The sequence below is a fragment of the Akebia trifoliata genome, chromosome 15 (genome assembly GCF_017979445.1).
Source record: "Akebia trifoliata isolate Shusen 1 chromosome 15, ASM1797944v1, whole genome shotgun sequence".
Classification (NCBI taxonomy): domain Eukaryota; kingdom Viridiplantae; phylum Streptophyta; class Magnoliopsida; order Ranunculales; family Lardizabalaceae; genus Akebia; species Akebia trifoliata.
This window is the reverse complement of record NC_141389.1, coordinates 18559759-18584388: the sequence shown is the minus strand read 5'-3', so window position 1 is coordinate 18584388 and position 24630 is coordinate 18559759. Positions and strand designations below refer to the sequence as shown.

Here is a 24630-nt window from a genome sequence, read left to right as displayed (position 1 = left end):
ATGGATATTCTAAATTAATATCTTCCCGAAGATGAATGTTCGATAAATATTTCCAAGAAGGGATTTGACCCTTCTTTTTTTTTTGAAAATTTTAAACTTTTTATTTTGTTTGGTAGATGGACATTCTAAATTAACACATTCTTGAGGATGAATAATAAATATTATCAAAAAGTGATGTGACCCATTTTTTATAAATTTTTTTGTTTGTTTGGAAGATGGGCATTTTAAATAAATATCTTCCTGAGGACGAATGTCCGATAAATATTCTTAAAAAGGGATATGACCATCTTTTTTTGAAATTTTTGAATTTTATTTGAAAGATGAACATTCTAAATTAATACCTTCCTGAGCGCGAATGTCCGACAAATATTCCTAGGAATGGATGCGATTTTAATTTAAAATAAATGAGATTTAAGAAAGGTTTGTCAACAGGGAACTAGCATCAACGCGAAGCTAGTATCATCACAAAACTAGCATCTACACAAAGTTAGGAAGATTTTCTAGAATAAGAGGTTACATTAGCACAAAGCTGGATAAATTTGAAAAAGAATAAGTTCATTAACACGAAGCTGGGAAAATTTGAAATAAAAATAATTTTGTGAAATGATCATCAATACGGTGTTAACATCAACATGGAGCTGGCATCAGTACGAAATTGAAATGCTTAAAAAAAGGATAAGTTCATCAATATAGAGTTGACATCAACACAGAACTAGAGGTTTATCAACATAGAACTGGCATCAGCATAGAGCTAAAAATGTATTAAAAAGAAGATTTTGTAAAATGGTTCATCAGCACGGAGTCAGAAAATTTTTAAAAAAAGAAAAGTTCATCAGTACGGAGCTGGCATCAACGCAAAACTAACATTAGCACAAAGTTGAAAAAGTTTTGAAAAAGAAATGAGTTCATCAGCATAGAATTGAAAAAACTTATAAAAGAGAAGATTTTGTAAAATCTTCATCAGTACAGAGCTAGCATCAGTGTAGACCTAGCATCAACACGAAGTTGGAAAAGTTTGAAAAAAGAGAAAAGTTCATTAACACGAAATCAAAGGATGAGGTGTTCAAGTTCTTGTAACCCTTACAGGTAGTTCCTCAACTTTTTAAAGTATTTTATAGGGAAAAAAAGTTATTGGAAATGGTGAGTCTGATTGGGGTTGATGGATGATAATGGACTTAATTAATATTAATCAAATAATGGTGGGCACGATTGAGGTCGATCGTGATTAGTTGATTCGATTAAGGACAAATGAAGGATATTTGACCTTGTTGTAGTCAATTGAAGAATAATTTACTTCATTAAAGTTGATCAAAGAATAATGGATCCGATTAGGGTTGATCGAATGGTAATGGACTCGATTAGGGTTGATCATTAATAATGGATCCAATTGGGGACCATGAAGGATAATAGATCAATTGGGGTTGATTGAATGATAGTTGATTTCATTTAGGCCGATCGAATGATTGTGTACCTAATTGGGATCGATCATGATTTGATAAAAGGTAGAAGACTTGATTCAGTTCAATGGATGATAGTAAACCTAATGAGGGTTAACTTGAAGGGTAATGGGCCCAATTAGGGTCGATCTTAGAGATAGTGGATATAATTTGAATTGATTTTGGAGATAATAAACCTGTTAGGGTTGATTGGATGATTGTTGACCTTATTGGAATCAATTGGGTTATTCGTAAATAGTAGACCTGATTGAGGTCGATCATAAATAGTAGACCCGATTAGGTCAATCGAATGATGGTTTACCCAATTGAGATCGATTGTGGGTAATAGACCCTAGTTGAGGTCGATTGAAGGATAGTTGATCTGATTAGGGTCAATCGGATGATGGTTGACCCAATTGAGATTGATCGTGGGTAGTAGACCCCGATTGAAGTTGATTGAAGGATAATTGATCCGATTAGGGGTCAATCGAATGAAAGTTGACCACATTGGGATCCATGTTGAGTAGTGGTTTCTATTTAAATTGATGAATGATGGATAATGGATCCAATTAGGGTAGATTCGACGATTGTGGACTCTATTAAGGTCGAATATGGATATTGGACCTAATTAAGGTTGATCGTGGATAGCAAATCTAGTTCAGGTCGATTCTTGAATCGTCGACCAAGATTGAGTTGATTATTGAATTGTGGATTTAGTTCGGATTGATATCAAGTTCATTGAATACACAAATACAAAAAATGGGGAAAGTGCACCTTCTTGACTCGAACTTCTAGAAAATATCGACATTATTATCCTAAGAAAATCTAACCTAAAGATGTCTAATACATGATTCGGCTATTGTTTCTCTAGGCTTAGACTTTTCATACCTTCAAACCTCGTCGATCTATTGTTAGCTCAAGTCTTTAGTTGGCGGCTTGGGTTGGGGCTTTTTACATGTCCCATAGATTATAAAACATTCAAAACTTAAATTTTGGGGTCCTATAGGTTTCTGGGTAGACCCAGTTAGGATGCGAAATGTTTATGAATGATATGAATGCAAGGTGTTTGTGACTTAATTGATCTTAGACTCGTTTGACACATCTACTCAAATAAAGTGTTCATGCTCAATAGTTTGATGAGTAATCAAATTACAGGCTTCTAGAGAAATATTTAGATATACAAGAAAGCTTATAAAATATATACAAAGATAAATTATTGTTATTTTTTTTTTTTAAATAAGAAAAGTCATAAATTGATGAAGTTGAATGACCAAAATTGACCCATTTGATGTACCCAAAACCAAAAGTAATGTTGCAAAGTTAAATGCATTGTCAAAACTCGATAGCAATGTTGGCAATATAAATTTTTGCACAACATTTGTAAAATATCATAACTTTGTACTCCAATATCGGATTTCAGCAAACTTGTACTCGTTTCAAACATAATGAAGAGATCTACAAGTTTAATAAGAAACCAAGATCACAAATCATCATCTTAGATGATATTTGTTTACCTAAATATATATATCAAATTTTGACTAAAAAAACTTTGATTTTTTTTTTTTTTTAAATATCAATCTCGATTTTTTTTTGCTCTTTGATTTTTGAGTACAATGTTGTTATTTTTTTTTCTTTGAGCTAATTTTTTTTTAAACATAAAAGGTGGTTGTATCTTAAAATAAAAACTCTATGTGCATGTGCAAGTGCAAGTGTTCACAATTTAAGAAAAAATAATAAACAAGAAAATAAATAAATATTACAATCATTAATCCCACCAACTTGAATAAAATGAAAAAGAAACATAAAAGCATTAATAGATAGTAAAAAAGATAAACTAATGACAATACTTTTTTTTTTTAAATGTTCACATTGAAAAAGGGTCGGACTTACTAGATTTTCCCAGTGGATTTGCCAAGTTGTAGGCATGGATTTTTCGTTGATCACCCAATCTCTACTTGGATTTGGAGTCATCACCATTTTATTTTGGAACAAGAGTGTAAATAGGCACTTGAAAGATAATTTTAAAAAATTATTTTTCTTCGTAGTGACTCTCATACGAACAAGGGACACTAATCTACCTAAGATCTAGGAAAGATGGTCCATTTTAGGAAATAGGAAATATGTTAGACACTCTATTTCCTCCACATTATGTGGTAACCTATTCATTGGTTATTTTTTTATGTTTTGAAAAAATCTAAAAAAGAAAATTAATGAAAATAAAACCTGTACCATCAATCTTTGAGGGATTTTATTTCGGACCTAGATTATGGGGGTCACCTCATTAAGAGAAGGACCTCATAGTGACTAGACCACAAAGACTTAGATTATAAAAGAGGTAAATCTCCTAAATCAAAAGAAAAATAAAAGTGAAAGGGGGAGATAGAAGATGGAGATGGTGAGGAAAGAGTGAGGGAATTATTTTTCTACATCCACCTTCAAGCTTTAAGTCTCTCTTTTTTTTCTTGAGTCTTTGATCCAAATGTTTATGTGAAGTCCCTTTTTTAAGAGAAGAGAGTGAAAAAGGGAGTGAATAAAGGTTGATTGATGAGTTGAATAGAGCTTGTGTTTGAGAGGTATTGAGATGAGAGATTGAGAGAAATGACTTGAAAGAGGGAGTTCAAGCATTTGGGGTTTGTGTTAAGTGAGTTGATTAACGAGAATAGGTGTGGGAGGAATAGAGATGACTTGTGAAGTAGTTTGAGGAGAATGTGATGGGGTTAGGTAATGACATGTGGTAGATGTGAGAATAATGATGAGAATGATTTCTTTTAGAATATTGGTTGTAAGGGTGACATGTGTCATTTTTGATGATTATGAATTTTTGGTGTTGATTGATTAAGATTATAGATATGGATACTTTGAGATTGGGCTTGGGTATAGGTTTGATTTAAAATGGCTAAAATGGGGGCTTAGGGTGGTTGAGAATTGGTGGACCTTAGGTAGGCTTAGAAATGAGTTTGAGACTTTATTTTAGGTTTGAAAGTGGGATGGTGGTGAATGGAGATTTAGGTGACGAATTGACCTTATTATGAGTCCATTAGACTATTAGAAGTCTTAGGAACTTTAATTTGAACAAGAAGATCGAATTTTGAAGATTTGGCCCTTAGGCCTGTTGATGATTTTTTGATAGAAAAATGATTTTTTAGGGTCATTTTCTAGTGGGACCGTTTAAATTGGGGTATCTACATACCTTGTATAGAAAGATGGAGAGATGATTTTGCATATTTGAGCTACTTCAAAATCCAATATCTAGCATGTCATCTCCAAAAAAATTCTTAAGAACCTTATGTTTCACAAGCAACCCTAACCCATTATGTAAACCAGTGAAATACTTTCCATGGCACTACAAGTCAGTCCCTATAAAAACATCAACCCTCAAATAATCTTTAAGGAATCCCTCTACCATAGCCCTAGGGATACTAGTGAAGACAACCCTCCCCCCTATTGATTCCAACACCTCATAGATCTGAAGGGTGAGATTCTCAAGAAAAAACTTGGGCAAAACTGTTCTTCCAACACTTTCCATGTCCTTCAACTTAAGCCCAAAAAAGGTGATGAATACCACAATCATCAAATTTTATGGTCTAAACTTCAAAATATGAGACAAGATAAAAACAACAAAAAGGCTCTGAAAATGCTACCATCTTCAAAAGCAACCAACATGAAATAAGAAAACAAATATTGTACCCTTAATAAGGTACCATTAATGTCACATACAAAAATATTAAACCCTTGCACTTCAAACTACATTTACTAACATTAGGAAAGAAAGAAGCTTGTGATATCTATTGAGGAGAATCCCAACCATTCTTTGATTGATGATACCTTTTCTCTTCAATATTTCGTTGAACAGTTGGATTTGTTTGAAATGCTTCATCATGCCAAGAATGTCAAATATTTTAATGCAAGCTCCGGATTTAGGAGAATAACTACCAATTTCTCATTTTCTTGAAACCTAATTAAAGAATAAGAAAGTGGGTTCCAGCTAGAATGATGTGGAGAACCTTTAGAACTAAATCATTTGTTAGAGACAACCCACACCCATATATGGCCCGTTTAAGTTCCTAGTAGAGCTATTCCCATGAAACTTGAGATTTTTTACCTTGCAAACATCTTTGTCCACAATTGATCTGCCAAGATTCGTTACTACTACTAACTAGGGGTGCAATTTGGTCCGATTCAAACCGAGAATTGAATCAAACTGATAGTTTTAGGGTGGTTTGATTCGGTTTGATTCCAGATTATAAAAATGGAGAATCGATCAATTTGATTCGTTTCTCGGATCAAGCTTGTATAGAATTGAACCCCTATGCAATAAATAAATAAATATATATGTATATAATAATTATTATAAATTATTTTAGGAGTTAGGTCATAGATTAGTCATCTTTTATGAATAAACTAATGAATTTTTATGGATAGATTTGGGATGTATTGTATGATATTTTATGTTTGCTTTTTCATTGAAAAATATTACTTCCAATTTATAGAATATTGGCAATCCATAGAACCGAACCAAACCAAACCGACTTTAATTTGGTTTGGTTCCAATCAAATTTAGTTCGGTTCTAGTTCTTATTTAGTGGAATCGACCTATGTCGGTTCAGCTCCAATTTGACCTCAAACAGAAGCAAACCGAACCAAGTTGCACCCTTACTACCAGCAAAGATGCCCATTTATGAAAAAAAATCCATACCCAAACCTACAACTCTCTAAACCACTAAGGAAGGATAATTAATTTGGAAAAAACTAGGTTTTCAAAATCCCAAATTTCACCTTTCTCATCAATCCCACCAACATTAACCCTTTTCTTCTTTCTTCTCCAGAAACTTCTCAAACCTCCACAAAACCTCCAAACCGAATTCTCTTAACATCAACAGAGTTGCTATTGCACATTTGGAGAATATTGGAATCTGATTTGTATTCATAGTGTGGTTGTATTAGAATTTTTTTATTTCTTCTTTATCGTTCTTGATGTAGAATATCATATTCAAAACTCTTGAAATTGAATAAAATCAATTCAATTTAATTATAGAAAAAGTTCCACAAAATCCTTGCAAGGATAACATTTAAGAATAGGGCCTTAAATGGTAAATATTTTTACAAGTGGGGACCTATTAGTTTGTGTTTTACAAAGTGGTTTTAAGCACAACTTTAAAAATCATCAAGTTGACTCGAAACTCAATTGATTCGACTCAAATCAATTTGATTTCAAGGTGTATTGGTTTTAAAACTCGAAATAATCAACTTATCGAGTTAAATTGAAAATTCAAGAGAGTCGAGTTCAATGCACCAAGTTAAAAGCTGAAAATGCATTTCAAAAAATCCTTATTTTCCCCCACAAAAATCCATCTAAAGCCTTATTTGTCTCCCAAGAATCAATCATCTCGAAGCTTTTTAGTGTATTCAACTTCATCTTCAATTTGTCAATTTCAAACTCTTGAAGAAAACCCTTGATTATACAAGTTCTTTAACTCATTCAACTTGGCTTTCAATCCATAAACTTCATCCTATACAATAAAACCCTTGAATATTCTAATAGAAAAGTCATTGTCATCAAGTTCTTTAATCCAATTAACTTTGTCTTTAATATCTTGAAGAAAACCCTTTTAAACTCAAAATATCCATTGTTTCCTACTTCCTTAATAATCCTATCTTGTTTCTAAGTTAGAAAGGATGAATGAAATATATCTAAAGCTTAAAGAGGAAAGATATAGCTCAAGTTTGAAGAGGAGAAAGAGACACTAAAATGACAACAGGTTTTAAGAGAAAAGATCAAAGGGATTTTTCTTGAAATAGAAGATAAGGGTATTTTTAAGTCATTAAATATTTTAATTTGACTCGGTCCAGTTGAGTCCTGAGTTTTTGACTTGATTTCACTTTATCATGCTTCAATTTTTCATTGAATATAAAATTTAAATTATGATATAGCACGGCATGTGATGCCCCAAGGAGAATCAATATGCATACATCCATTCCACAAATTCTACTAACATGTACAAATGTAAGATATCTCTTTTATCCGGGAATCATTTTTTGAATGGATGTTGGAGTCAAGTGTAGTTTTCAAATTTTAATATTATGGTTTTAAGAGTCATTTTCTCTATTAGAAGTCATGATGAATGCACATGGTAAACCATACGCAATCTGTGCGCAGTTGACGTGACAAGGGCACATAATCATAGATATTTTTCTTTAGGATACACAAAGAAAAAAAATTTGCAGTTCAATGCTCTTGCCACATTAGTTGCGTATGTTTTTACCGTGTGCATTCCTCATGTTGTGTGGAAGCATAACAAGATTAAAGAAAATAATAAAACAAACACACAAGATTTACGTGGTTCGACAAATTGCCTACGTCCACGAAGGAAAAGGAGAAGATCCATTATTAATGATAAACATTACAGACCCTCTGTCCACAGTTGCAAAGAAACTCACATAGCAAAAACACATTAGAAACCCTACTTGAAAATATAATATATACAAAAAAAAAACAAAAAAACAAAACAAAACATTGAGATATTATTTTGCCTCTTGAAGTCCAAGTCCAATAAGAATATTAGACATCTCACAACACATTGTTATTCAAAACTAGAATGACCTTGATTATATTAAATTTAATTGTAAAGGTTGGGGGTATTTGTGGGATCCAAAATTCGATGGTTGACCACTCCAATTCCGCCTTCTCTCATTATAATAGTAAAGATTTAGTGGATTAACGACTTAATATTTTTCAAGAAAACCTCATTTATTAAACAAAAACACTTTCCCTACAATCTTAATAAGGAAACAACATCATACTAATATGGTTTTAAAACTCAGTTTCGTGTCTTGTCTCATCCATGCTTAATACCATTTTATCTCGAACAAGTTTTTTTGTCAAAAATGAAAAAAATGAACGTAAGGCTTTAAATCTCGTCTGATACATGAACTTGTCCATCCATCTCGTCCATGCATGATACCGAGAGAACTCGGGCGAATTTTGAAACCATGCTTACTAAGGCTTGTAGGTACCAAAATTTCGAAGAGGCCTTTACAAATTTACAAATAAAAAAATCCCTAATTTTATAATGGGCTTCAAATCCAAAGTGAGTCCATTAAATGGGAACGTACCCCCCTACAAGTTTGGATTTTGGGCTTTCGCAGATAAAGCTCATGATCCTATAAATTCAAGTGATCCACATTAAATATTGGGCCTTATACCCAAATAAATAAATTTGGCCCAATAATAATCCATAGAATCCTTAAATGGGATTTGGACAAATTTAGCCTTTTAAATAAATCAATTAAACCTTTTCAAGTTGGGGGTATAATTGGAAAGCTAAATTACCTTTAAGTCTATAAATACAAGAGCCTCTCTCATGGAGAGGGGATCTAGATCACTTTCTCTCAGAAGACAGAAGCTCTCCCTCTAGAGAAGAAGAAACTCTCAAGCCCTTCTCCAGAGACAAAAGCAAGGTTCTTCAGAGATCCGGACTCCGACTAAAGAGAAGATCAAGCATAAAGCCCTTCTCCGAAATCCAAGCAACCTTCTCAGCCTATAAAGCGCGAAGCCCGGAGAGAAGAAGATCTACAGAAGCCTCTACAGAAGATCAAGCACAAAGCAAAGCCACCGTTCAAGCAACCTTCTCAGCCGATAAAGCGCGAAGCACCGAGAGAAGAAAAGCTACATACGTCATCACTATTTTTGTATTTGACTGTTAATCAGAGGAAACACTGAGATCTGTATCCACTTTTCATCAAAAAATCAATAAAATCATTTGCGATCTTATTTCACGAATCTCGAGGTAGATCCGTAGAAATTTATTGTCGACAAATTTCTGGCACGCCCGGTGGGACCATCTCAACCTCTCATCTTTCAGTCAACTGCAAGAACATCACCTAAAGCATCAATGGCATCTCGCAACGTCAACGCTATCGCATCTGCCACTACTGAGAAAGGTAAGAAAACCCTTTCTTCCAATCTTGAATCTGATCAAGTTACTAGTCGCGATCATCATGTGACACGAACAAAGACAAAGACTGGTGGAATCAAGCTAATGGAGCCTCTCCAGCATCACTCCAAGAAACGTGCCACAAAAACGGCACTTACCACGAAAGAATCGTGGGCGGACGTGGTAGAAGACGACTCGTCAGATTCTGGATCTGATTCGAAGTCAAGCGAGGGATCATCTAGATCTTTATCGATCACTTCTCCGTCACAAACTCACACATCCATCAGAGCAGTAATGACAGCTGGCGCACTAACGATGGAGGAACAAGTTGCTCAGATGGCAGACACCATCAACAAGTTAACAAAAGCAATGGAAGAAAAAAATATTCAAATTGCAACTCTCGCCAGCCGTTTGGAGCAGAAAGACAAAGACAATGAGTCGAGTGCTGGACCATCACATCCTCCAGGATTCACCCCTGAAGCATACATGGCTCCGCACGAAGAGGAACAACGAGCAGACTATTCTGGTTCACGAAAAGCTACTCGAGATCCACCACAGGGGTCTGTTGCTTCGCTTTCTGTTCAACAACTGCAAGCAATGATTACTGACACCATTCGTGCTCAGTATGGGGGCATGCCACAGTCCTCATTGGTTTACTCCAAACCTTACACTCAACGTATCGAACAAATGCGTCTTCCAGCGGGATATCAACCACCAAAATTCCAACAGTTCGAAGGAAAAGGCAATCCAAAGCAACATATTGCCCACTTCATCGAAACTTGCAACAATGCCGGTACATTCGGAGACTTCATGGTGAAACAATTTGTTCGTTCCCTCCGCGACAATGCGTTTGATTGGTACACTGACTTGGAACCCAACTCAATAGACAGTTGGGATCAACTTGAGAGGGTGTTCCTCGGCCGCTTCTACAGCACTAGAAGAACAGTAAGTATGGTGGAGCTCGCCGCTATCAAACAAAGAAAGGATGAACCAGTCATCGAGTACATAGAGCGATGGAGAAATCTTTCCCTCAACTGTATGGATCGACTCTCGCAATCTTCTGCTATCGAGATGTGTGTTCAAGGGATGCACTGGCAACTCCTTTACATCTTGAAAGGAATCAAGTCACACACTTTCGAAGAGCTTGCTACTCGAGCCCACGACATGGAGCAGAGTATAGCTGTGCATCAGACTCCACGACCAAGTGAGCCTCGAAGGCAAGAAAAGAAGGATGGCAAGTCCTTCAAAACTAAAGAAGTCTTATCCACCACTATCAGCAGACCTGTCAAAATCACAGGTAAAAGAAGAGAAGATCAGCCACAAGCTGATTCAACACAAGAAAAAGAAAAAGCTTGGAAGACTCTGAAAGAGCTTGAAGTAAAAGAGTACCCTTTTCCTGATGCTGATGTCTTGGGCATGTTTGAAGAGTTGCTGAAATTAAAGCTCATTGAACTTCCAGTGCCCAAACGACCCGAGGAAGCAGGTCGCGACAATGATCCGAAATATTGTCGCTATCACAGGGTGATCAGTCATCCGATTGAAAAATGCTTCGTCTTTAAGGAGAAGATTATGGATTTGGCACGTCAAGGGAAAATTGAACTTGACTGTGTCGAAAATGTTGCTACTTCCAACATGACCTCTGTCACTTTTGGATCTTTTGATCCAATACTCTTGACAAGTCAGTATGCTACGCAGATTCCATCTCCTCAGATCACCAAAATTTTACCTAAACCATCACAACTCATGTCCGTACATTTTGATGTTGAAAAGGCCTATCCCACGCTGGGGGCAAGGCCACATCAAAGAAAAATCATCACCTTTCCCACTTCACTTCAAGAAGGACCACAATCTCATTCGGCTTCAAAATCAAAGTCAGACATCTCAGAGTCTGCTTCAGTTGATGATGAAGGGTGGACAGTTGTCACTCGTCGAAAAAGACGTCCTACATATGTGTCGACTCCTTCTATTTCGAAGCCAAAGAGAAAGAGAAGAAAGTCAAAACCAAGTACAGGGTCAAAGAAACGAAAGAGAGCAACAAAGAAGAAGGCTTTCCGAGTTCCGCCCGCAGACCCTGAAGACATCTTTCAACAACCTCCCCGTGTGCCGGTTACTCTTTTAGAATTCTTACCAAGGAAGCTCTTGAAGGAAGCCTGCACGGTTTCATGTCACCAAGTGGAAGCGGAGGTGCTTGAAGATAATATCGATAGTAGATCAGAAGAACATCCTGGATCTTCCTTTGATGGAGACCAGAAACTGGAGAAAGACAATAACACCTCGAAAACAGAAGATTCGCAGGTCGACTTGGATTTGTCCAGAGAATTTCAAAAAGTTCAGCTTACTTCAACGCAAAGCTCAACTGAATCAAAGCAAGAAATTCAACCCAACATAGATCTACCAGAAGATGGTCTGTGCATGGCCACAATCACCTTTACTGACGAGGATCTCCAATTGGGGTCTCGACCTCACAATAGGCCGCTTTATGTTACAGGTTATGTGAGGGAAACTAAAATTCAAAGAATCCTCCTGGATTGTGGTTCTGCGGTCAATATCATGCCAATTCGTACTATGAAACAAGTTGGCATCTCATCGGATCAACTTGCTCGCAGTAAGTTGATGATTCAGGGCTTCAACCTGGGTGGTCAAAGAGCTATCGGCATGATAAGAGTCAAGCTTTCAATTGCAGATTTGGAGTCAACAGCACTCTTCCACGTGATTGATTGTAAAACTTCATATCACTTGCTTCTCGGTCGACCGTGGTTGCATGAAACTGGAGTAGTACCATCCACATTACATCAATGCTTCAAGTATTACCAAGATGGTGTGCAAAAGCGTGTAATAGCCGAAGATCAACCGTTTGACAAGGCAGAAACGTATTTTGCAGATGCGAAATTCTATTTTGAAGGGGATGTCATTCAAGAAGCACTTCCAGTTTCGGTACCTCCTTCGAGTAAACAAAAACCTGACAAAGGAAAGCATGCTATGAATGACGCCGATAAGATTTCTCCTAGTCCTCCGCTTCAAAAAGAACGAAGTAAGAAGCAAGAACCAGAAACTCGACAGATGAAAGTGGGCCAATCAATGGTGGACGCATCATCCACAGTTGTATCGCCAACCCCAATGCTTCGTTACGTGCCACAATCGAGACGAAAGCCGGGACAATCACCTTTCGAAGAGATTTCTTCAAAGACTAAACTTCCTGTCTCTAAAATCGAATTGGAGACGTTGAAAGAAGAGTTGACATTCCCGGTTACACCTCTCCAAAAATCTTACATAGTAAGGACACCCGTGGAAAACATTATCTCAACTACGTCAATTGTGAAGAACCATAAAGACAACCTCGCAAAAGTAGAGTCCAAAAGTTGGTTCGGTCCTAAAACTTCAAAGTTATTCGCAATTGCTGGTTACGAAAAAGGTGAACCCGTACGATTGGGCGAACTACTACCAACTGATCAAATTCATGGTTTAACTTCAACACAAGTCAAACTCGTTCGAGCTGGAGAAAAGGTTTCATTCACACGAGCGGGGCTAGGGTATACGTCAGATGCTCCAATCAAAATTTCTAAGATGAAGACGGCTGCTTCGCAACATACTACAGTAGAAATCATTGATGAGTCTGAAGAAACACCAGTTCCACGAACATCGGTCTTTGATCGAATTGGTGGCCATATCTCGACCACGTCGGTATTTGACCGATTAGGTGCTTTAGATGATCATCATGATGTACAGATTCATAAACCTCGTGCGTCTGCTATATCTAGACTTGGTCAGAATGTTGGGGTAAAAATACGAAAAGAATCGCGACGTCGACCTAAGCCAATGAATAAACATGTGGAGCATAAAGATAGTAGTGGCTTGCATAGCACTATTCCATCTCGCATGAAACGACAAACGACTTTAGAAGTCTCGATATCAGATGCATTGGTTGTGAAACGACGCACCATCATCCTCACAAACCAAACGAGCAACAACAGAACTTCAACTGTTGAAATTGACAATTCCGAAGATGTCGTTTCGGTAAATCATATTACCATTGAAGAATTCCCTGAAGAAGATTCTACGTCGTCAGATGAAGAACTCGAAGATGCTCCACCAGTTTTTGAAGAAGGCGGACAAGCCACGGTAGACGACTTGAAAGAAATAAATCTTGGGACAATTGAAGAGCCGCGACCTACGTTCGTTAGCACTCTTCTAAACCAGCATGAAGAAGCCGAGTACCTCAAGTTGCTACAAGAGTACCGAGATGTATTTGCTTGGACTTACAAAGAAATGCCAGGACTTGACCCGAAGATCGCTGTTCATCAGCTCTCAGTTAAACACGGAGTTCGCCCAATAAAACAGGCACAACGTCGTTTTCGGCCAGAGTTGATACCACAGATTGAGACAGAGGTCAACAAGTTGATAGAAGCTAGCTTCATCCGAGAAGTAAAGTATCCAACCTGGATTTCCAACATAGTTCCAGTAAGAAAGAAGAATGGACAAATTCGAGTATGTGTCGATTTTCGCGACTTGAATAATGCATGTCCAAAAGACGATTTTCCGCTCCCAATCATAGAACTTATGGTTGATGCAACCACAGGACATGAAGCTTTGTCTTTCATGGATGGATCTTCTGGTTACAATCAAATTCGAATGTCGCCAAAAGACGAGGAGCTTACAGCCTTTCGTACCCCAAAAGGTATATATTGTTACAAAGTTATGCCTTTTGGACTTAAAAATGCTGGTGCCACTTACCAGCGAGCTATGCAAAAGATCTTTGATGACATGCTACATGATAGAGTCGAATGTTATGTTGACGACCTAGTAGTAAAGTCCAAAAAAAGGGAAGATCACTTACAACATCTACGTGATACCTTCGACCGATTACGGCGGTATCAGCTCAAGATGAATCCATTAAAATGTGCTTTTGGAGTTACCTCGGGCAAATTTTTGGGATTCGTGGTTCGGCATCGCGGTATTGAAATCGACCGAAATAAAATTGAAGCCATTCAAAAAATGCCGGCACCAAAGAACATTCATGAACTCAAAAGTTTACAAGGTCGACTTGCATACATTCGTAGGTTCATCTCAAACTTAGCTGGGCGTTGTCATCCCTTCAGTCGATTGATGAAGAAAGATACATCATTTGAATGGGATGAAGCTTGTGAGAATGCTCTGAAAAGCATCAAGGAGTATCTTCTCAAGCCTCCTGTTCTTTCTGCACCAATTCCTGAAAGGCCACTGATTCTCTATATTAGTGCACAAGAAATGTCACTAGGAGCATTGCTAGCTCAAGAAAATGATGAAGGAAAAGAAGGTGCACTCTACTACTTGAGTCGAACTCTTGTTGGAGCAGAAGTAAATTATTCACCCATTGAGAAGACATGTTTAGCGCTCATCTTTGCCACAAAGAAACTCCGGCACTACATGTTGTCGCACACAATCCGACTCACTGCGCGAGCTGATCCACTCAAGTACATCATGACAAGGCCAGTCTTGTCGGGAAGACTAGCTAAATGGGCCCTTCTCTTATCAGAATTTGAAATTATTTACATCCCTCAAAAGGCTGTAAAAGGGCAGGCGTTAGCCGATTTTCTTGCTGATCATCCTATTCCGGCTGAATGGGAATTGTCTCACGACTTGCCCGACGAAGAAGTATTCTCTATTGATGTGCTTCCAGCTTGGAGAATGTTCTTTGATGGCGCAGCTAGAAGAGATGGAGCGGGGGCAGGTGTAATTTTTATCACCCCACAAAATGAAGTATTGCCATTCTCGTTTGTCTTGACGAAGTTATGTTCAAACAATGTTGCAGAATACCAATCTCTGATCATTGGTTTAGAACTCGGGCTAGAGATGAAGTTACACCAACTCTACGTGTATGGGGACTCACAACTCGTCATTAACCAACTCTCGACAGAGTATGACGTTCGAAAGCATGAGTTAGTGCCTTATCACTGCTATGCTGTACAACTGGTAAGACAATTCGAAGACGTCATCATTAGGCATATACCAAGAGCTGAAAACAAGCAGGCTGACGCTTTAGCTAGTCTTGCTGCAAGTTTGGCTATGCCAGAAGGAGAGACAATGAGTATCCCTATCTGCCATCGGTGGGTATTACCTCCTTTGATAGATGAAAATTGTGAGTCTCACGAAGCAAACGTTGTTGAAATAGCCGAAGTCAAAGATTGGAGACAGCCACTTATCGACTATCTACAGCATGGGAAGCTGCCAGATGACCTAAAGCATAAAATCGAAATACGTCGTAGGGCGCCTCGATTTTTATATTTCAATGATAAGTTATATCGTCGCTCTTTCGACGATATCTTAATGAGATGTCTTGGAGATGATGAAATCCGAGATGCTTTAGAAGAAGCACACTCTGGAGTGTGCGGTTCACATCAGTCAGGACCAAAACTCCATCACAGTCTGAAGAGGATGGGATTTTACTGGCCTACTATGGTGAAAGATTCTCTAAACCATGCAAAGAGGTGTAAAGCTTGCCAATTTCATGGAGATTACATTCGTCAACCACCAGAGCCATTGCATCCTACAATCGCATCTTGGCCCTTTGACGGGTGGGGACTTGATGTCGTTGGACCACTCCCAAAATCTTCAAGGCAACATCTCTATATCCTCGCCGCAACAGATTACTTTTCTAAGTGGGCGGAAGCAGTTCCCCTTCGAGAGGTCAAGAAAGAAACGGTAGTCGACTTCATCAAAAGTAATATCGTCTTCCGTTACGGCATTCCACGATATATCATGACAGATAATGGTAAATCTTTTAGCAATACGCTGATGGATCAATTCTGCATGAAATTTAACATTAAACAGAGATGTTCTACAATGTACAACGCTGCAGCAAATGGACTCGCCGAAGCCTTCAACAAAACTCTCTGCAAGCTTCTTGAGAAGGTTGTTTCAAAATCGAAAAAAGATTGGCATGAACGAATTGGAGAAGCATTATGGGCATACAGAACCTCATACCGCACCTCCACACAAGCCACACCTTACTCATTGGTTTATGGAGTTGAAGCTGTTCTCCCATTGGAACGGCAAATACCTTCCTTAAGGATTGCGATTCAAGAAGGTTTGACCTGCGATGAGAATGCTAAGTTACGTCTAGCTGAACTTGAAGCATTGGACGAAAAAAGATTGGAAGCACAACAACAGTTAGAATGTTACCAAGCCCGTCTGTCACGTGCATTCAATAAGAAAGTTCGACCACGTTCTTTTCAAGTTGGCGATTTAGTTCTCGCTGTACAACGACCAATCATCCTCTCACACCATTCCGGAAAGAAGTTTGATCCAAAATGGGATGGGCCTCATGTAGTGAAAGAAGTATACACTAATGGTGCATATCTCCTTGTAACACCAGAAAGATTACGTCTTGGTCCAATCAACGGGAAATTTCTCAAACGATACTATGCTTGAAAGAATCTTGCTCCCCAGCACGAGCCTAAACTGTTTGACAATGCTCCCCAGCACGAGCCTAAACTGTTTGATAACGCTCCCCAGCACGAGCCTAAACTGTTTGACAACGCTCCCCAGCACGAGCCTAAACTCTTTGACAACGCTCCCCAGCACGAGCCTAAACTGTTTGACAACGCTCCCCAGCACGAGCCTAAACTGTTTGATAACGCTCCCCAGCACGAGCCTAAACTGTTTGACAACGCTCCCCAGCACGAGCCTAAACTGTTTGACAACGCTCCCCAGCACGAGCCTAAACTGTTTGACAATGCTCCTCGGCACGAGCCTAAACTGTTTAGCAATGCTCATTATTGTACGAGTTTAAACTACATGATACTCCTTACCCGCATGAGTTAAAACTGTGAACGGTTCAAAAAAAAAAATTGAGCTCGCTAGATTGAAAGCCCGAGAGGGCAGTCTAGGCAAAACTTAGAGCATCCATCTGAACTACGTTATGGTTTGATCCCGTTTTTGGGTACATAGGCAGCCTGTAAAGTTACTTCAGGTTCAACCACATAAAAAAAAAATAATATACTCGTATAAGGAAAAGGGGGAATTTTATTAATATCAAATGAAGTGAACAATGTTATAATTTCCTAAGTCCTATACAGTAAAAATAATAATAATAATAATAATAATAATAAAAATAAAACTTAATATAAAGAAGTAAGATTCCAAAACTTCTTCTTCAAAGACTCTCTCTCGGCTTCGCAAGCAGCTATTTCATCATCATCAATGATTAGAGCATTAGATAAGCGAGTACACTCCGCTTCAACAGTAAGTAGAGCCTCCTCCTCTTCTTGAACTTGAGTATTAAGAGATTCTTTAGAAGCAGTGACTTGTGGTAGCATTTCTCTATCTGAGTCAACTCGTTTTCTACCTCAACTTCTCGTTTAGTCAGTACAGCTTCTTTATCTTTAACTTCAGTCAGTTGCATACGTAAACTATCCACTGATTGACGTTTTAGTTGAGCTTCATGATCTAAGACAGATAGCTGAAGATCCCTATCATCTGCTGACAAAGATGATAAAGCCTTCTCTCGTCTTGAAAGATACGATTCTACTCCAGTTATAAGCGATTCGAAGAAGTTAGCAAAAGGCATAGGATCAGTTCTGAAAGCATTCTTGAGAGAAGAGATGATGGCAGGCATATGAAGTGATTGCCATTCTCTTAGGTTGGAAAAGCCAATATTGAGCATCAACTCAACTCTAGATCGAAGAAATTCATCACGAGCTCTATGTAATGCTTGTTGAACGCATAAGTCAATGTCACTATCATGTAAAGAAGCTTGTCGAGTTTGGGTAGAAACCGTAAGCATTCCACGTGACTTCGGAACAATCACAGATGAATCAATCAACTTATTAGAAGTAGGTAAAGCCAATGCGGTAGGAGCCGTATGTGTAGTTGAAGTTGATGGAATGCCATGGGAATTTTGACGAGGACATGAAGAAACCTCGTCCCCATCACTCTTTGAGGGGTCTTCAGTATCAATCAATTTAGAAAGCCCTCTACTAAGATGACTGACATTCAAAACATCTCCCATACCCGAGAAGGCAGGGAGGATTGGAAAATTTTCTGAGGCGAACAAATCGGCAATGGAATGTATATTGGTTGATGATTCTGCGAGATCAATTAAATCACAAAAGATTATACATTTAAAAAAAAACATGAAATTTCTAAGAAAGAAAAAAAAAGTGTGTAAAATTACCTTTCCTAGGAGACACATCATTCTCAGTTTCAGCTTCTTGCCTATCCGGAGTCACACTCGTATCTTTAGGCTCAGTCTGAACAACAGGCTTCAAAGAACCAACGGGACTTGACTTATGAACAAATTGTTCTACATCTACCCCAAGAATGTTGGTCTGTTCTGTTCGAGTAGTCGTTGGAGTCGGCAGTATTTTTTTGAAACGCAATTTCAATCTAGGTTCTGCAATGACATTTTGCGTATCATCAATGCAAGGGTGTTCTATTCTTCTTTTTCGAGAAGGTTTTTGCGTGACAAGCAAAGCACGACGTGCCTCACGATCTTCAAATCCTTTTCTTTCATCAAAATTAAAGTTCGAAACGGAGACGCTATCTTCAAGAAGACGAAAATCAAGGGCATCCAAATGAGGTAGTACATCTTGAACCCACCAATCCCTATAACTCTTATCAAATTGCCGGTTCATGTCTTGCACTTTTGGAGGAATAAAAAAATTTACTCGACTTTTGGTCTGAGTCAAAGACAACCATAAACTGTATAACTCTATCCCATCCACATATCTTGTGAAAGGAATCGGAGTTCCAGGGATACGTTGACGAAAGCCTTGTTGACGAGCAAACCTGTGAGGGCTATACATTTCCACATCGCAAACATCACCATATCGAAACATGACAAATCCAGGACGACAACTTATCATGAAAGCTTGAACTTCAGAAGGATCATTACCATCATCAGTTCGCATCCTTCTATGACCTTTTGGTGGCCAAATCTCCTCAGGATGCCATTTAAAATCATTAGAATCCATGGTGCTGATCAGATTCCTCGCATCTTTAGCATTATCTTCCCAATAAAAGTATGAGTTGGAAACACCAGCTGTGCGAACCAGATACGGAGGTCCAAAGTCAGCATCAATGCTACCAAATACTCCTCGAGGAAAATGAAGTCCAACCCACCCAAACAAGTAATGAAGGGGACAATAACTCGCGGAGGCACCTACAACTTTCTGTGTTTTCATACCCCAATAGGTCTGAGTTAGACCTTTGTATAAACAACACAGAAGTGGAGGTACCAAGCTGAACGTAGTACCTCGGGCCATCAATGCTGCTACCTTGAAAGTGCCTGGACGAATAAGATCACCATTCTCACAGAGGAGAACGAAACGACACAACCACAAGGAGAGGTATGCAGCTGTCATGGCTTCATCTTAAACATTCTGATTTGCGGGAAAACCGAGCCTGATAAATGGATTTTCTCCCTCTTTACGACCTCCTTTAGCCAAAGTAACTCGAGAAGAAAAAGGTCTTCGTAATTTTTTTTTGGGATGCTGACGGCCACTAAGATCAAAGTAAAATGATTTTGCTCTCTCCTTATACTCTACTGTCAGACGAGGATTAGAAATCCGTTCAGCTTTAGTGTACCAGAAATCAAGCCATTCACTGTGGCTAACACAGTCACTCCCCTTTTCAAAAATCAGTAAAGCGTACGCTTTAAATAGATACTGGCAAGAAAGAGGAAGACCTGGAACACCGTTGCAACCCATGAGTTCATCAAAACTAGGCACCACCTCTTCATAATACTCACCCGTGATAGAAAGCCCAGAAATCTTCTGCATTTCCCATAAAGAAATGCCAACTTCCCCACGACCCGTAACAAAAGTGTTAGTTTCGGGACACCAAAACTCACATAAAGCTCGATACATGCCATTAGGACGACTGTACTCCTTACTAGCTGCAAATATAGCTTCACTAAGGAAAGTTGTCGACTTTCGACTTTGTAGTTTATGGCTCACATCCAAGCTCCAGTCCCAAAAACCACTAAGATATCGAATGTCGCCTCGAGGTTCAATATCTGAACCCCATCGAGTGAAACGTTGCATGATTTTATGTGCCAAAACAGCTTGTGGACAATTACGAGTTTGGCCATGATGTGGAGGATGACATAAAGATGGCTGACGCTCTGTATCAATCTCATCTCCAGGGAGTAAGTCAGCTGTTGGAGGATACTCACTTAAAACTGTCATATCAAGTGATGTGTCCCGTTTTGTATCTTGTGCTTTCAAAGGACCAGTCATCGGTGTGTGCACAACAAGCTTTAGCTCCACAGATGAAATGTCCCCTCTTCTTGAACGATCGGTTATCATAACATGGGAAAAACAAAGCCATTTTCCCTTTTGAGAAGGATCTGCAGGATCATCTACCCAACCTTCACGCGGTAAGTTCCGTTTGAAATGGTTCTTATTCTTTAAACCTTTGGAAATAATGTCTCTAGCCATTTCTGAAAAAAAAAAAGGGAGGGGAGACCAAATACATTTATTAAAAAAAAAAAAGTGATATGTCTCATTAAGTATTAGGGTCACATTGGTTAGAGATATATAAGAGTATGAGTAAAAAAAATCATCATGCTCAATAATGCTCTGATTTTCAAGATTAGCCAACCGACTGGACAAATGAATCGTCGCATGGTTTTTCTAACCAGTTAACGTTTGTCAGCCAATTGACGTTGTGATGCTGCTAACCAGTTGACGTTTGTCAGCTAATTGACGTCATCCACTCTTAAGCGTTACTGATAAACAGTTGCTTTAGAGGTTAGTCAACCGGCTGGACAAATAATTCGTCGCATGGATCTTCTACGTGCATAAAACTTGCGTACCGCGATTCTTTTAGCCAGTTGACGTCATCCACTCCTAAGCATTACTGATAAACAATTGCTTTAGAGGTCAGCCAACTAGCTGGACAAATGGGTCGTCGCATGGATCTTCTACATTCATAAAGCTTGCGTACCGCGTTTCTCTTAGCCAGTTGACGTTTGTCAGCCAGTTGACGTCATCCACTCCTAAGCGTTACTGATAAACAATTGCTTTAGAGGTTAGTCAACTAGCTGGACAAATGGTTCGTCGCATGGATCTTCTACGTGCATAAATCTTGTGTCCCATAATTCTGCAAGCCAGTTGACGTTTGTCAGCCAGTTGACGTCATCCCCTCCTAAGCATTATTGATAAACAGTTGCTTTAGAGGTCAGCCAACTAGCTGGACAAATGGGTCGTCGCATGGATCTTCTACATTCATAAAACTTGCGTACCGCGTTTCTCTTAACCAGTTGACGTTTGTCAGCCAGTTGACGTCATCCACTCTTAAGCGTTACTGATAAACAGTTACTTTAGAGGTTAGTCAGCTAGCTGGACAAATGGTTCGTCGCATGGATCTTCTACGTGCATAAATCTTGTGTCCCATAATTCTGCAAGCCAGTTGACGTTTGTCAGCCGGTTGACGTCATTCCCTCCTAAGCATTACTGATAAACAGTTGCTTTAGAGGTCAGCCAACTAGCTGGACAAATGGGTCGTCGCATGGATCTTCTACATTCATAAAACTTGCGTACCGCGTTTCTCTTAACCAGTTGACGTTTGTCAGCTAGTTGACGTCATCCACTCCTAAGCGTTACTGATAAACAGTTGCTTTAGAGGTTAGTCAGCTAGCTGGACAAATGGTTCGTCGCATGGATCTTCTACGTGCATAAATCTTGTGTCCCATAATTCTGCAAGCCAGTTGACGTTTGTCAGCCAGTTGACGTCATTCCCTCCTAAGCATTACTGGTAAACAGTTGCTTTAGAGGTCAGCCAACTAGCTGGACAAATGGGTCGTCGCATGGTATTCCATCTAGTGTACACCAATCAATAATTCATCTCCGGGACGAATCAGATTCGAGATTGGATCTAAAACTCCTTGGTTCGGCTGGAAGAGAATGAAATCAAAATAAACTTGTTTTTGATTCACCTTGTATGGCAAGTACGGATAGGTATTAAGCTACACAATCATGGAGGTTCAAATATATATAAACAATACACATGGTTCTTCAAATCAATATATATATATAATACTTATCTGTAGACTACAAGTCCTGTGTTTAGGAATAAACCAGCAAAAGGATTAATAAAAAAAATAAAAAATAAATAAATAAATAAATAAAAGGAAAAGGAGAAGAGGAAACGAAGCATACCTGTGGTAATTCTCTTCAAAACAGAAACGATGTGTTACAATATCTAGTTGCAAACCCGCGACAGCCGATGCTTTATTTTTTAAAAGAAGTGGTAGAAGCCATTATTGAACACGTTGTTGTAGAATCAAATCTGTTATTCGTATTTGTTGTTGGAGTAAACAGAGTAAGAGAGATGGACTGTACGATGATTCTTTTGTGGGTGGAAGTCGCAGCCCCTGTTTTGCTTAAAAAAAAGGAAGAGAGAGTTCTTTCACGGCGTGGTGGCGGACTACTATGTTGCTGATTTTTTTTTTTTTTATAAAAGAAAGAAGATGAACTTACCTGCTTGTAAAAGAAATAAGAACTAAAGCTGGCTGCTTCGGTACCTCTTTGTTCCCACAAAGAAAAAAAGAAAAACAGTATTGCTGAGCATAGTGGAGACGTGAAAAAATGTATTAGTAAGGCTAAGCTTACTAACTTAGTAAGAGGCCAATCTTACTAAGGGACGTTGACTCACTTAGAAGCATTCATGACCTGGAGCCATATGCTGGTAAAGGACAAATTTCAGATTGTTTTAAAAAAAAAACAATGTGTTTGGGTTTGATCCCATGCACCTAGTGTGTATCAAGTTATGGGTCTAAGTATTTGGGTCCAATGGACCTTTATAATTCTTATCCAAACCCAACAACTAGCATGGTTCAGCCCGTAATGACTTCACAACCAACACAAGGCCATCTGTTTGTGCGGAAAAAGGAAAATTTAAGAAAGCGTTTGTAAGAAAAATCCAATTTTCTTATACCATTTTGGGGTTATATGTAAACTCCCATCGATCTCAAATTGGATGATTTGCACTAGGCTTTAGTAGATTGACAGACAAAGACATTAAATGGTAAAAGAAGACTCTAAAGTTCATCTCAACATCAAGATGGAAGCAACAAAAATGCTCATTTTAGTCAAATGTTTGTGCTCTTGTCAACATGATCAAGAATGCATCGCCTTTAGCCACACAACCGGCAATGTATCCTTGAGGGGGCATTTGTAGGTACCAAAATTTCGAAGAGGCCTTTACAAATTTACAAATAAAAAAATCCCTAATTTTATAATGGGCTTCAAATCCAAAGTGAGTCCATTAAATGGGAACGTACCCCCCTACAAGTTTGGATTTTGGGCTTTCGCAGATAAAGCTCATGATCCTATAAATTCAAGTGATCCACATTAAATATTGGGCCTTATACCCAAATAAATAAATTTGGCCCAATAATAATCCATAGAATCCTTAAATGGGATTTGGACAAATTTAGCCTTTTAAATAAATCAATTAAACCTTTTCAAGTTGGGGGTATAATTGGAAAGCTAAATTACCTTTAAGTCTATAAATACAAGAGCCTCTCTCATGGAGAGGGGATCTGGATCACTTTCTCTCAGAAGACAGAAGCTCTCCCTCTAGAGAAGAAGAAACTCTCAAGCCCTTCTCCAGAGACAAAAGCAAGGTTCTTCAGAGATCCGGACTCCAACTAAAGAGAAGATCAAGCATAAAGCCCTTCTCCGGAATCCAAACAACCTTCTCAGCTGATAAAGCGCGAAGCCCGGAGAGAAGAAGATCTACAGAAGCCTCTACAGAAGATCAAGCACAAAGCAAAGTCACCGTTCAAGCAACCTTCTCAGCCGATAAAGCGCGAAGCACGGAAAGAAGAAAAGCTACATACGTCATCACTATTTTTGTATTTGACTGTTAATCAGAGGAAACACTGAGATCTGTATCCACTTTTCATCAAAAAATCAATAAAATCATTTGCGATCTTATTTCACGAATCTCGAGGTCGATCCGTAGAAATTTATTGTCGACAAGGCTCATCTACCGTCAAAATAAAACCACTGAGATTTGTTATGAATCTAGACGATGGTGGATGAGCTTTGTTGGGCCTTTTCCTTCCTTACTAAAAAGTAAGGCTAGTCGACCTAGATGAAATCAGTGAGGCACTACTAAAAAGTAGTTTTTCTAATTTCAAACGAAGTTTGACGTAGTAAGTCAAACGTACGGGTGACATAGATATCCAGGGTCAAAATCGTATTTTGCAGAATAACTGTAAAAGAATCTCGAAAATATCTTCCATCCTTGGTATTTTCCCAATCGACTTTCAA

The 24630-nt window shown here is 38.5% G+C and overlaps 1 protein-coding gene across 1 annotated transcript; it reads right to left on the bottom strand.

Annotated features, from left to right (window-relative positions):
• Positions 1-17494: 17494 nt before the first annotated feature.
• LOC147384489 (uncharacterized) lies at positions 17495-19755 on the bottom strand. The gene is made up of 2 exons (XM_086425702.1): positions 18522-19755; positions 17495-18433 (listed from the first exon to the last, which is right to left on the bottom strand). Exons 1-2 carry the CDS (start codon positions 19708-19710, stop codon positions 17553-17555), a joined length of 2070 nt encoding a protein of 689 aa, XP_086281828.1. The 5' UTR covers positions 19711-19755; the 3' UTR covers positions 17495-17552.
• Positions 19756-24630: the final 4875 nt, after the last annotated feature.